The 12,979-nt window shown below is 39.4% G+C and overlaps 1 protein-coding gene across 6 annotated transcripts in view; it reads left to right on the top strand.

Annotated features, from left to right (window-relative positions):
• Dip2c (disco interacting protein 2 homolog C) overlaps window positions 1-12,979 on the top strand; it is a 346,024-nt gene that overhangs the window by 312,795 nt on the left and 20,250 nt on the right. For 3 of the 6 annotated variants that reach the window (XM_075970250.1, XM_075970254.1, XM_075970251.1), the window contains 3 exons: window positions 702-872; window positions 9,951-9,980; window positions 11,338-11,399. In XM_075970250.1, the coding sequence (XP_075826365.1) occupies window positions 702-872; window positions 9,951-9,980; window positions 11,338-11,399 (263 nt within the window). The remainder of the gene's footprint in view (window positions 1-701; window positions 873-9,950; window positions 9,981-11,337; window positions 11,400-12,979) is intronic. The other 3 variants (XM_075970255.1, XM_075970253.1, XM_075970252.1) reach the window with 1 other exon arrangement.

Raw genomic sequence — 12,979 nt, 5'->3', positions numbered from 1 at the left:
CAAGAACCACCCACCTCCATCCAGGTCTAGTAAGGTGAGCATCCAGACTGCCTAGGCTCCCACAAAGCCAGTACGTGCAGTAGGATCAAAAACCCATATGAGTTATTTTTTAAAAAATGTGTGTGTGTACATGCATGTGCACTTGCTTGAACATGCTACATGTTTCCTGGTACCTGTGGAGGCCATAAAAGAGTGTTAGTCCCTTCGAGCTGGAGTTACTGACAGCTATGAACTGTAAGATGTGGGTAATGGAACAGAACTGGGGTCCTTTAGAAGACCTCCAAGCACTCTAACCACTGAGCCATCTTTCTAGCCTCACTGTATGTAAATTCTTGTTAGGTCATTCCCAGAAGAATGCACAGTAATGCCTGCTCTTCCCAAAAGAGAGTGCTTGTCTCACCCATTTCTTTACAATTCTTGTTGTTGCTTCAAACATGTTTTCAGTGACATCTTGACATTTTGAGTACCAGTATGGTTTTGTCCTGTGCTTCTGTTGTTTGTTTGTTTGTTTGTTTGTTCAGCTGGTTGGTTGGTTCAGTTTTATTGCACTAACCTAGAGTGGTTTATAGAACATTTAGATTCGATGGTATTAGATTGAAGAACAATGTTGGAGTCTCATCATTCCTGTGCGATTCTGAGTAAAAGGGTGTCTAGGTTACACATGTTGAACACTTTCTTAGTGTCCCTGCCCTTATTTCCAGGCACGAGGACTGGACTTGTCCCGAGTAAGAACCTGTGTGGTTGTGGCAGAAGAACGTCCCCGAATTGCGCTTACACAGTCTTTCTCAAAGCTCTTTAAGGACTTGGGACTCCACCCACGGGCTGTTAGCACTTCCTTTGGCTGTAGAGTGAACCTGGCAATTTGCTTACAGGTAAGTTCATTGAAACCAGTAAGTGCTGTGTCAGAAGAGTGAGCCTCAATGACAGGTGCACAGTGCAGACCTGTTGAGTGAATTTTCCTTGGGCAGGTGCATAATAACTACATTAGATGCATTTCTTTTCATCACATAGATGTGATTGTTACACACTTGTTTCTTTTTCTGTTTTTAACTGGAGACTGCATGTATAGCCATTATTCACAGCACTTACTCTGTCCGGTCATGCTTTAACTTTGATACAACAGTAGCTCTTGGCCAAAATTGGGCTGTTAGACTTTTATTTCAAAAATTACATACAAGGAAATCATCTGTCTGTGGTTTTCAACCTTGCTTATGCTATGACCCTTTAATACAGTTCCTCATGCTATGGTGATCTCCAACCAAAAAAAATTACTTCATTGCTTCTTTATAACTGTAATCTTGCTACTGTCATGAATCATAATATAAATACCTGATATACAGAATATCTGATATGCAACCCTTATGAAAGGGTCATCTGTCGCCCAAAGGGGTCAGGACCCACAGGTTGAGAATCGCTGATCTATGTGGATTCATGTGTAGGCAGTAATTTCTGGAGCGAAAATTTCATTATGTTGAGCAGGTCTGGGAAGTTGCTGCTGCCATAGCAACACAGAAACAAAAAGACTACATTTCTATGAAATAGCTGGGAGGGAGGCAGCTCTCCAAAAGAAGCCTGGCACTGACCATGGCAAAGGAAATGGTGGTTTTCCTTTTCTTCATTAGTCCACTTCTTGGTTCCCTTCACTATTCCTTTCCTTTTTTTATACACTCACCTGTGAAGGCTTGGAGATGCAAGATTAAGATTGCCAGAAAAGAGTAAATGAGCACCCTCTTTGAGTGCTCCCTGTCTGTGCTTAGCAGTCCTCAGTGGAGTGCAAGGTGTTCCCTGAGCACACCGCAAAAGATGGACTCAGCAGTTGCAGGAGAGCAAGTGACTATCAGTCCCTACCTATACCTCTTTTCCTTTGTTCTCACTGTCCCTGCCATTGATACTCCCAAAGAGGGCTGCTGCAGTCTGCTTCTGGGTGAATCTCAGAACATTCTTGTCCATGTTAGATGCTTGGATTTAACCATTATGCAAAGGGGCAAAGAAATACACATGGGCACCTCTGAGAAGATCAGAGCAGAAAGTAGCGACAAACAGCTTGTGAAAAATTACTTTGTAAGTGTTCCCTGTTGCCTTCTTTCTTTCCTTCAAATTGGTTGTATACTTTTTTTAAAAAAAAATGGAAATACTAAGTAAGTAAATTCCACTCAAAATCCAAATTCAATCTTCTCCTATTATTGGAAAGTCTTTTCTTATATGAATTTATCTTGTGTTTTTTTTTTACTGTTCAAGTTTTTATATTTTCTCCTATATCAAAATGTAATAAATGTGAAGGGTGGTGTGTGTGTGTGTGTGTGTGTATGTGTGTGTGTACAATGGAGTATGCTTTAGCCATAAAGACTAATGAAATTACTTCATTTTCAGGACATGCATAAAATTGGAGATCATTATATTAAAATTAAACTAACCAGTTTTACAAAAACTAATATTAAGTATTTCTTCTCATATGTAGAATCTAATTTTGATTTTTTTTCCTACAAAAAGGAACATAAAAATAGAATGGAGTCATTTTTGGAGGGAAGAGATAGCAGGAGGGGGAGGGGATCAAGAAGGAGCGAAAGGGGTGAATGTGATAAAGTATATTGTTTATATGTATGAAAAGGTCAATATTATTCTGTCTAGATAGCTAGTAACAAAAATGTACAGCTATTGGGTATAAGGAAAGGAACTTCATCTCAAGAAAGAGTACTTAGGTCATATTATTTGACCAATTTGCTGATGTTCTCCAAGGAAAGAATAAAATCCAATTTTATCTATAAACAAAATCAATTATTTTCCTAATATCATTTATTGGTTATCATACATGATTAACTATGCTTTGTACTAGAAGTGGGAGGCACAAAAATCTACCTATTACAGGGATGTGCAGCAGTAGCACAGTGGGACACCTCTACCTCCTGTTTGTGATGGCACATTATTGAGCAGAACAGCCATGAGAGAGGGTGTTGGTGGGAGCAGGATCTTGACCACAGTAATGCTCACAAATGAGGGGAGGGAAAGCTGCGAAGGGATTCCCCATTAGCATTAATTACTGCAACAGAAGGGAAAGCTCTGTGGCTCTTTACTTTCTAAAACTGAAAATTTTCAGATAAAGGCATGCAGTGAACATACTTATTAATTCCCCAGTCTTTCATCTTTATCTGTCCACCTAGATGTACAGTGTTTTAAGATGTCTTACAGAGAATGAGGGTAGTGTGTATATTTTTGCCCTGAAGTGTCTGGCTTATGAGGCACTACAGGACTTCTTTCATAAGTGATAAATAATTGCTGACGAGAGGAAAGTCTTCAGCGGAGCTGCCTGCAAGTTCTGTAGGCAGTTCTGGGAATATTACATTCTAAAGTCATCACCCATGATGAGGTGGACTTTCCGGTGACGCAGTTGCCTAAGCCATCCATGCTCTTGTGACTCCTCACCTGAGTTCCTTTAAGTAAACCCAATAAACTCATTGATTCAGTAAGCTAAACTTTGAATCAGTTCATTGGGCATTTGTTTGTGTCCTTTTTGGTGTAAATAGACATTTGTTCATGTCTTCCCAGGAGAAGTTATAGGACATAGAGTTAACATATTAATTCCAAAACTTAAATGTGTATATACATGCGTACACACAGAGTTATAGTTTTCCCTTAAATAAGTTAATTACTTGAAATGAAACATTGTGTAAGATCCTTGCTTCCTATGCACCTGGCACCTAATGGTTATTTGATAAATATGTTGATAAAATGTTGAGCAAGTGAAGTATTAATTTTATAATGGGAGATAGTAATGTATTTTTACTTTCTTTAAAAAACCCTCATAAGGGGCTGATGAGACGCCAAGGACAATGGCACGCAGTTTTGATCCTATGCAATCTGCTGGCTTGGTGGGAGCCTAGCCAGTTTGGATGTTCACCTTCCTAGATATGGACGGAGGGGGGAGGACCTAGGACTTACCACAGGGCAGGGAACCCTGACTGCTCTTTGGACTGGAGAGAGAGGGGGAGAGGAGTGGGGGGAAGGGGAGAGGGATGGGAGGAGGGGGAGAAGAGTGGGAGGAGAGGGAGAAGAGTGGGAGGAGGGGGAGGGAAAGGGGAGGCTGGGAGGAGGTGGAAATTTGTTTTTTTTTCTTTATCCTTCTTTTATCAATAAAAAAATGTTAAAAAAAAAAGAAAAAAAAACCCTCATAAGTATGGCTAACTAACTTGAACTGTATCATCACCAATAGGCCTTGTTTGTGGGTCTTGGAAAAATTTTGAAGCATTTTTATACTTTTTCATTTTTTCCGTGTCTTCATTTAAGTTTTAGCTAGGTTTTCCTCTTACAAATGTAATTTATTATTAAGTTAGAAATATCAAAATGTCTGATAGTAGAAATTAAAGTAAATGATATACAAAGGAAAACAGCCCTGGACCATTGGGACCAGATTTTGCTACAGAATTAACTTTTGTAGGGCTGAGCAGCTAGCTCCTAGGTAGCGTGGCATATATAGTATGTACAAATTCTTGGGCTTTGTGCCCTGCATGTAAGCAAGCATGGTGCACACCTGTAATCCCAGCTCTCGAGTAAAGTGGGCCGAGGATGAGACACTCAAGATCATCACTGGATACTAGTGTGCTGCGACCAGTTTAGGATGTAGTTATAGTTTAAAAGCATTTTTTATTTTTAAAAAAATTATTGTGTTTTTGAAAAGTAACAAGAGATGTACCATTCTGGTACTTCCCAGAAGGCTGTGGTGCGGGGCAGCGACTCATAAGTTCTCATACAGTTAAGCCTCTCTACCTCAGAAAAGGTGGTCCATCTATGCTCTTGGTTTCTGCCACCCAAGGTAAAATTTACCAGAAACTAACCAGTGATAAAGTTCTTTTCCTTGGGGTATGTTTCTTACTGTCAGTGAGATGAACAGTCGAAACATAAATCTTTTTTTTTTCTTTCCAGAAAGTGTGAGTATCTTTTGTTATTGAGGAGGATGAAAGAATAAAGAGTGACTTGGTCAAAGGCAGGTACTTTAGGGTGGGTGATCACAGAAGTTTTTGGACAGATGTCAGTTTGCAACATTCATCATATTCACAAAAACGATGGAGCTGTAAAAAATATCTAGGTGATAGTAAAGGAGTAAGGGGCGGTGCAGAAGCTCTGGGGAAGGCCTGTTCACTGGATATTCATGTTCTGTTATTTTATAAAATTAAAAATTATCTGACAAGGCTACTGAACAAAGAAAGCCCATGAAGCACATAGTTTGGAGGACAGAAATCTTTATCTTCATCCCCATAGTATTTTCTCTAGAACAAGACACAGTGTGAAATAGGTGTGAGGAAGATCAATGTGCAAAATGAAGCATAAAAAGCTAAGATATTCTGGAGGTTTTTCCTCTTTCTTCCTAAATGTTAAAGATGGTGAGAAAACTAAGGCTTCTCTTTAGAAGACCAAAATCACCAGCGCACATAATATTAGCACATCAGTGGGAACGTGTGCTGTCAGTCGATGGTTGTTTCTGATCACCATACTTCCAACCCCTCAGTGGATAATCAGCTAGTACAATGACGAGATTTGATCTCTCTAATACAGTAGTTAAGCAGCCTTGAAAGGGAGCCTCAACCATGTGAATTTGGGCTTTAAAAAGTCTGCTCCTTCAAATGGGACTGATTTCACCTTGAGCTCTTATTTGATCATGATTTATCTGGAGTGGAGACATTGGTTTTTTCTTTTTTCCTTTTTTTTTCTTTAAAGAAAAAAACATGTTGTGTAGGTTGTCTAAAAATAAAATACATTTAAATTCACTTAAAAAAAAAAAGTCTGCTCGTGGCCGGGCGGTGGTGGCGCACGCCTTTAATCCCAGCACTTGGGAGGCAGAGGCAGGCGGATCTCTGTGAGTTTGAGACCAGCCTGGTCTACAAGAGCTAGTTCCAGGACAGGCTCCAAAGCTACAGAGAAACCCTGTCTCGAGGAAAAAAAAAAGTCTGCTCCTTAGGAAATGCTTTGTAAAATTAATGATGTCATTTTTAGGGGATTTCCTAGCCTTTTAGGCTTTTGTGTGCTTTATAGATTTGGATTTTTTTTTAAACTAGAGAACTAAAAGGCCTGAATAGTGACTTGAATACTCAAAGATGAAATCATGCCTTTTTTTTTTCCCTCTAGTGCTGAACAGACACTGATAAATGCCATTTAAAATGTATCTGAAGGGGCTGGAGAGATGACTCAGTTTTAAAATGCTTGCCTTGCAAGGATCTGAGTTCAAATCCAGAACCCACATTAAAAAGGAATCTAGGCTAGGTAATACATACTTGTAATCCCAACACCAAAGAAGGAAAACCCCGGAGAATCTTAGGGCCTTGCTGGCCAGCCAGCCTAGTCTAGTTGGCAAATTCCAAGCCAGTGAAAGACCGTGTTTGTAAGAGAAGTGGACAGTATCTGAGAAAGAATACTTGAGGTTGTCCTGTGGCTTCAACAAGCCTATCTCTAATTGTATACACATATATTCAAATATATCAGATAGCATGCCATTTTAAAGTTTAAAAGGGAGCCAGAGAAATGACTAGGTAGATAAAGATGCGTTCTTACTGTCAAGACTGATGGACTGAGTTTAATCTCTAGGAACCATGTGGTGGAAGGAGAGAACTCTCACAGGTTGTCCTCTGATCTTTACCCATGCACCATGGTACATGTATTCAGCATTCTCCCACACTGTACACAATAAATGAATGCAATTTTAAAAATTAAACTTTAGAAGGAATAAATTATAGGTCTGTCTTTATTTTAAAAGCATCTTCTTCACCCAGCTATTTTCAGCCTCATATATCTCTACCTGTGGGCAGTCTTATGTTGAACAACCTTCTCTTCTGTGGAATTCATCCATGCCTTTGCTTGCTCACACTTTTATCTGCAATGTTTTTGCCTAAAACTGGCCATTCACCATCTGCATAGCAGAGGCTATGTCCCCTTCCTGGTCCCTTATGAAACCTTTCAGACTCCATAGGTTCAAGGGCCTTCATTCCTCTTCCTTTTATTCTCCACACTTTCTGTCATGTCTTCTGTAAGCAGTTGTGCTGGGGAACAACTTCACTAATGACCTTCTTTAGGATTCAACACACTCTCATATACACTGATGCTGTCATTTCTGAGCAGGAATTACATTGTATCAGCTAAATGAATACTTGCTTGACCACAGTTTAATGTCCCATCTAAAAAACATAGCACTTCTGAATTTCTCCAAAATTCACTAGTAGTGTGATTCCTCATCAAGTGTATTGTTCTTACAAGTGAAAATGGCCATTTAGGCTTTGCTCGGTAAGAACATGCAGACAGACAGACAGACAGACAAAACGGGGAGTGTTATTAACATTTTGGACCTTTTTATTAGGACAGCTTCTAGTTAGATCCTTCCATATTCATGATAGATAAAGTTTAATCATTGGTTTTTATGATGAGAGAAAAGCTAGAGAGGTTAAAAAAAAGCTAGAGAGGTTAAGTAGACTTTGCTAACTGGCAAAGCTATAAAATAAAAACAAAGAATCTATAAAAATGAATCATTTATAATTTTTATAAATGGTATTTCTTAGAATCTTGAGCTATAAAAATGGTTTAATTTTGATTTATTGAGTTTACGATGAATATAGATACTGTAAAAAGCAAACTATCTCTTTAGTTTTTAATTAGCTTTAGCATCAATTTCTCTCCCTCCCTCCTTCCCTCCCTCCTTCTCTCCCTCCCTCCCTCCCTCCCTCCCTCCCTCCCTCCCTCCCTCCCTCTCTTTCTTTCTTTCTTTCTTTCTTTCTTTCTTTCTTTCTTTCTTTCTTTCTTTCAAGACAGGGTTTTAGTATGTAGCCCTGGCTTTCCCTGAACTCTCTATGTAGACCAAACTGGCCTCTGGGTACTAGGATTAAAGGTGTGGGCCACTATTCCCAACTTAACATCAGTTTCTATAGGATCATTAAAGTGTCATTGTTTATTAACCTATGCTGGGAACAATTTTCCATAGCATTGACTGCTATTTAAAGCAGAGAAACTCTCTGCATTAGCTATGTAACATAAAAATTAGCATTCTCTTTTCATTAAAGGAAGAGAAAGGAAAATAATGCCTTCCATCTCCCTACGGAGACCTCAGTTGTTTCTCATTATGGGGCAAAAATAAAAGAAACTTAAATATGAATGCTGGCTTTTTATTACATAGGATAAGATGAGTTATTTGTCTGAGAGGAAAGCTTGTCTATAAATAACTCTGTGGAATTAAATCAATGTAATAGTTCTAGTCAACCTTAAAACTTGAAATTTGAAATTTGAAACTCCCACAGAGAAGGAGAAATACAGTCATCACAATGATAGAAATTAGAGTCATTGATCATTAAAGAGAACAAAATGAAATGCTCAAAGGGCAGTATAACTCACTCAGCATAAAACAAATAGATATAATAAGAGTTTAATTAATTTGAACTTTGAAGCCACTTGTTTTCCTCTGCCATGTTCTTAGATGAGAGAAGTTAAAAATAAAGTGTTGTCAGAAATTTTTGTGTGCTCTGGGGAGTTAAGTCACTGTCAGCTACAACTTTCTTACTGTCTTCTGCTGTATGTTGTCCTTGGTAATTAAGTCTCTGATCTGAGATTACAGAATCTGGATCCTCTATCACTTGATTTGTTCTTTGTTACAGTCAAGAAAAATTCCTGGGTTTCAGACTGTGCTTTGAACCAAGAATCCAGGACCCAAGCTTGTCATTTAAGATCAGTGAGAACAGCAAAGCTGCACCACTCTCCAGCCTGAGCGATTGCATGTTGTTTACCAGCCCCTGAAAAGGAAGCCTTCACTGGGCACGTTTTCCTACAGGCTCAGAGTGAGGAAGTTAGGTCTGGTGTTGATATGGTCTTTTCAGAAGACTCAGCTCAAAGCAGAAACAGACAGTGTATAAATAAATGAGCCATGTTCCAGTAAAACATTTCAAAACCAAGCAAGATGGTCTTTGACTGGTCCCTGTGAATCTCATTCCACTTACCAGTTTGACAACTAATGGCACAGCCTGGCAGATGACAGTACAGTGAATTAGCTAGATTTTCACTGTCTTTTGCCCAGACTGTCCCACCTCCACTCTCCCTAAAAATTTAAACTTTTTTTTAATTTGTTTTTGTTTTGAGGCAGGGTCTCATGTAGCCCAGGCTGATATCAAACTCCGTGTGTAAAGAGAAAGGAGCAAATATACAGTGTAAGAGCCTAGTACTTGATAGCTTCATACTTCAAATGTACCTCTGATGCTTTTCTTTTACTAATTTTATGAATAGGATGGGGTACCATAGTTGTAAATGTAAAGACTTATCTTCACTGCCATAATGAGAAAATTATTTAAGGAGCTGAGAAGGTGGCTCAGAGATTAAGAGCACTTACTGCTCTTGAAGAAGACCTAAGTTTGGTTCTCAGAACCTGTGTCCTCCACTAGTGTCTACATTCACAGGTGCAGACACATGCACACACATAATTTAAAATAGAATACATCTTTTAAAAAATGTTTCAATGAAGTCAGTAGATTAAACTAATGAAATATATACTTCGAGGTGAACCATTAAGATATATGCTTGCAAGTGCCATAGGACAGAGGAAACTCAAAGCACCATAAAGTCACTGTTGAGACATGCTATCTACTTTTCTGATAAAGATACTGCCACAATGAACATGCCATGATCTGTCCTCTACTTCTCTTTTGTGCTCTGTGGATATGTTGACATCTTTTCAGTTTTTCCCACCTTTAACAGTATAGTATGGTTAATTTTAATGGTTTCCATATTTGACATTGTTTTGACCTTGTTATTACTTTGTTCCTTGCTTTCTGCATTCTCTTTCCCTACCCCATCCCTCCCTTTTCTTCATCCCATTCTAAATTGTTGTGTTCCTTTGTGTGTGTATCTCCTATGTGTGTCCTTTGTGTTTTGTGTCTATTGGCCTGTTGTCTTTTCCTTTTTTCTTGTCCCCACCCTCCTGCTGCTTGTAGCCCCACCGGCTGTGGACACTGGCCGAGCAGGTAGGGGACTTTTTTGTTCATCACACCAGTTCATACCCATTTCCTTACCTCCTGCGTTTCTAGCCTCCAACATTGGAACATGCTGGAAGTGCAATGCAGAAATGTACAGGTGTTCTACAGGTCTGTGGCAGAGACCCCACCTAGGGTAGATGGGTCTACTTCAATTTCCCACCATTGTCCACTTTTCAGGCCTTGCTTATTTTTAATTGACCACCTATGGTTTTGAGTCTCACATTGTTCACTACATTGGACAGTGTCTCACTACGTGCTCCTCTCTAACACAGATCCATTGAATAATTACAAGGCAGAAAGAATATTGTTTGTAGGACACTATCACTATAAGCACACAAGTCTTCCTTGCATGTGTTTTGTTTTCTCCTGCTCTCAGTGGTGGGACCCCACTGACTACTATCACAGAGTATTAGAACAAAAAAGTAATGATTTGTTTTGTCTTAGGTAGGGTCTTACTATGTAACCCTAGTTTGCCTGGAACTTAAAAAATACCTACCTGCTTCTGCCTCTGCTTCCTGAGCTCTGGGATGAAAGGCATGCACCATCATGCCAGCAAAGCTGTTATTCATTCTTACATTTAAACATACTTGTGGTGCAAAATTGAGATTCTTTCTTAAAGAAATATAGTACAATTGATGTAAATTCTGAAGGGCTTAACTTCTCCCACCCCTTTCACAAATCTCTAGTATTTACCATAGTTTTTTTCAACCTCAGTATTGCATTGCTTTAACACTAAATGTAAAATATTATGTCATTTCAGTAATAATAGTGAGCAGAGGCCATTGGTCAGAAGTCAGTCTCATATATTTTTAGAAGATATTTGTGATGCCAAGATGAGACTTTTGGACTGCTATGTTAAATGAAGACAGCTCAGAGTACTTACTGCTCAGCTGACTTTGGGAAACATGGAACCTCCCTGATTTATGTCACACAGACAAAAATAGCCTTCTGAGACTGGAGGCACAAGCAGGACTAAAAGGAACAAAATAATTATCTCTTGTATCTTCCTCCTCAATCTGTCAACTCCTGTCACGCTTCTGCTTCAGTATCTGAAGGTCTAAAAATAGCCTTTCTGAATGCATATTGTGAAAAATTCTTAGCAAGACACTTCATATCTTTGACAAACCACTTCTGCAGCCAAACATTTTCTAGTAAAACAAGTATCCCCCCTTTTCTTGCTATATATGCATAAATAGGGTCAAGCTTTATGAAGGGCCAGTGTGATCCTAAAATTTTCCTTTGGGAATTTAGATGATCAAACCAGATATTTTACCAGTTAGTAGGGTGTATAGACATATCTTCTTTCCCTGCAAACAGGTTAACCATACCCTGTTGTTGTTTATAGGGGACATCAGGACCTGACCCTACCACTGTCTATGTTGACATGAGAGCCCTGAGACATGACAGGTATGAGTTCTCTCCTCTTTCTCCATTTCTCCCTTCCTCCCTTTTTAGTGACCTAGTACATGTGTGTCCAAGTTAAAAAAAAAGTGAAAGAATTCATGTTTATTTGTTCAACATATCGTTATATGAATAAAGTGTATGACAGAGCACGTTGGCTCAAACTTTACAGATAAAAACTTGTTTACAAGACCAATGGTATGACTAGTAGTGTCTGACATACCTTGCTATTTGGAAGTCATGGCCATCCCAATCAGGTTCCATTTTACGTATCAATATATGTCAGCATTTTTACATGAGAATGTGTTGGGGGGATATGTGTATGCACTCTTGTGCCATATGTAGGTGTTTCTATGAAAAAAATAGAAGTGAACCTACTTTTTCTGACAAACTGCTGAACAAGATTTTAAAGTGGGGCTATTGGTGTGTGTCATTTGTGGTTTTTGTGTAAGGTATATCTCAGGAAGAGAAGGTAGGGATCGCACAAGATTTAATCTTTTAAAGGAACCCCTGCCTCAACTAGAAGATCCTATTGAGATGGCCAAGAGAGAAGAAAAAATTTTCTTATTATTTTACATCAGTGCTTCGCTGTTGAAATGACTGGTGTTCTGCTTGGTGGCGGTAGAAATGCCCCAGTATTGTTGTGGTGTGCAGACATAAACATAGATTGATGTCATAGATGGTTAGGTTTCTCCCAACCCCAGAGACAGGGTTTCTCTGTAACTTTGGAGCCTGTCTTGTAACTAGCTCTTATAGACCAGGCTGGCTTCGAACTCACAGAGATCCACCGGCCTCTGCCTCCCGAGTGCTGGGATCAAAGGAGTGTCACCACCACCTGGTGGTTGTTAGGTTTTACATGAATGTGTTACTGTATACCAGGTGTGTTGTTTACCCTGTGTTTTCTAGAAGTTCATTCATCTATCAACACTATAATATATGGGGGGAAAGACCAAAAATGGTTGTGTGGATGGGGGGGGGGAGAGCTGGAAAGCAGCATGTACCCCTGCCTGACAGAGTAAGTAGTTGAAACTCTTCAGGAACAGGAATCAGTATCTCTGCAAACTGAGAAGAGGTCCAAATTTGGTTATCAGGTAAAAAAGTGCAACACTTACGAGACCAGGGTAGCCACCACTCCTATTTCCACAAGGCTGTATGTATCCTTAGCTAATATTAGACCATATCTGAAACCATTTTTGCTTGGTGCAATTTACCATTAAAAGTGATATGCTGTTATATAGTTGATAGAGTCAGGGACACTGTCCACATCCTGCAGTACCTGGAACAAGTGCTGAAGTATCAGAAATACCAAACAGAAGCCAATAACACTCTTGTTGATGGTCTGCCTGCCCTTTATAGTCCTCTGGGAGACTCTCAAAGATCACAGGTAATTAGAGGCGTTGTCATTAAAGCCCCTTACGTAATGGCTAGGGACCAATGAAAATGATTTTCCCCTCAGCACTGTCCCCCACTGAATCAGGTTCTGGATGGTCAGAGTTCAATCTAGAGCATTTAAAAACTCAGAACCAGCATTGTGACAATTGAATAACTCGTTCCAGGGTCAGAGGCACGAAGATCTCCAAGTGATG

This window comes from Microtus pennsylvanicus, chromosome 4 (genome assembly GCF_037038515.1).
Source record: "Microtus pennsylvanicus isolate mMicPen1 chromosome 4, mMicPen1.hap1, whole genome shotgun sequence".
Classification (NCBI taxonomy): domain Eukaryota; kingdom Metazoa; phylum Chordata; class Mammalia; order Rodentia; family Cricetidae; genus Microtus; species Microtus pennsylvanicus.
Note: the sequence above shows the minus strand (reverse complement) of the source record. Positions and strands in the feature narration are given on the sequence as shown.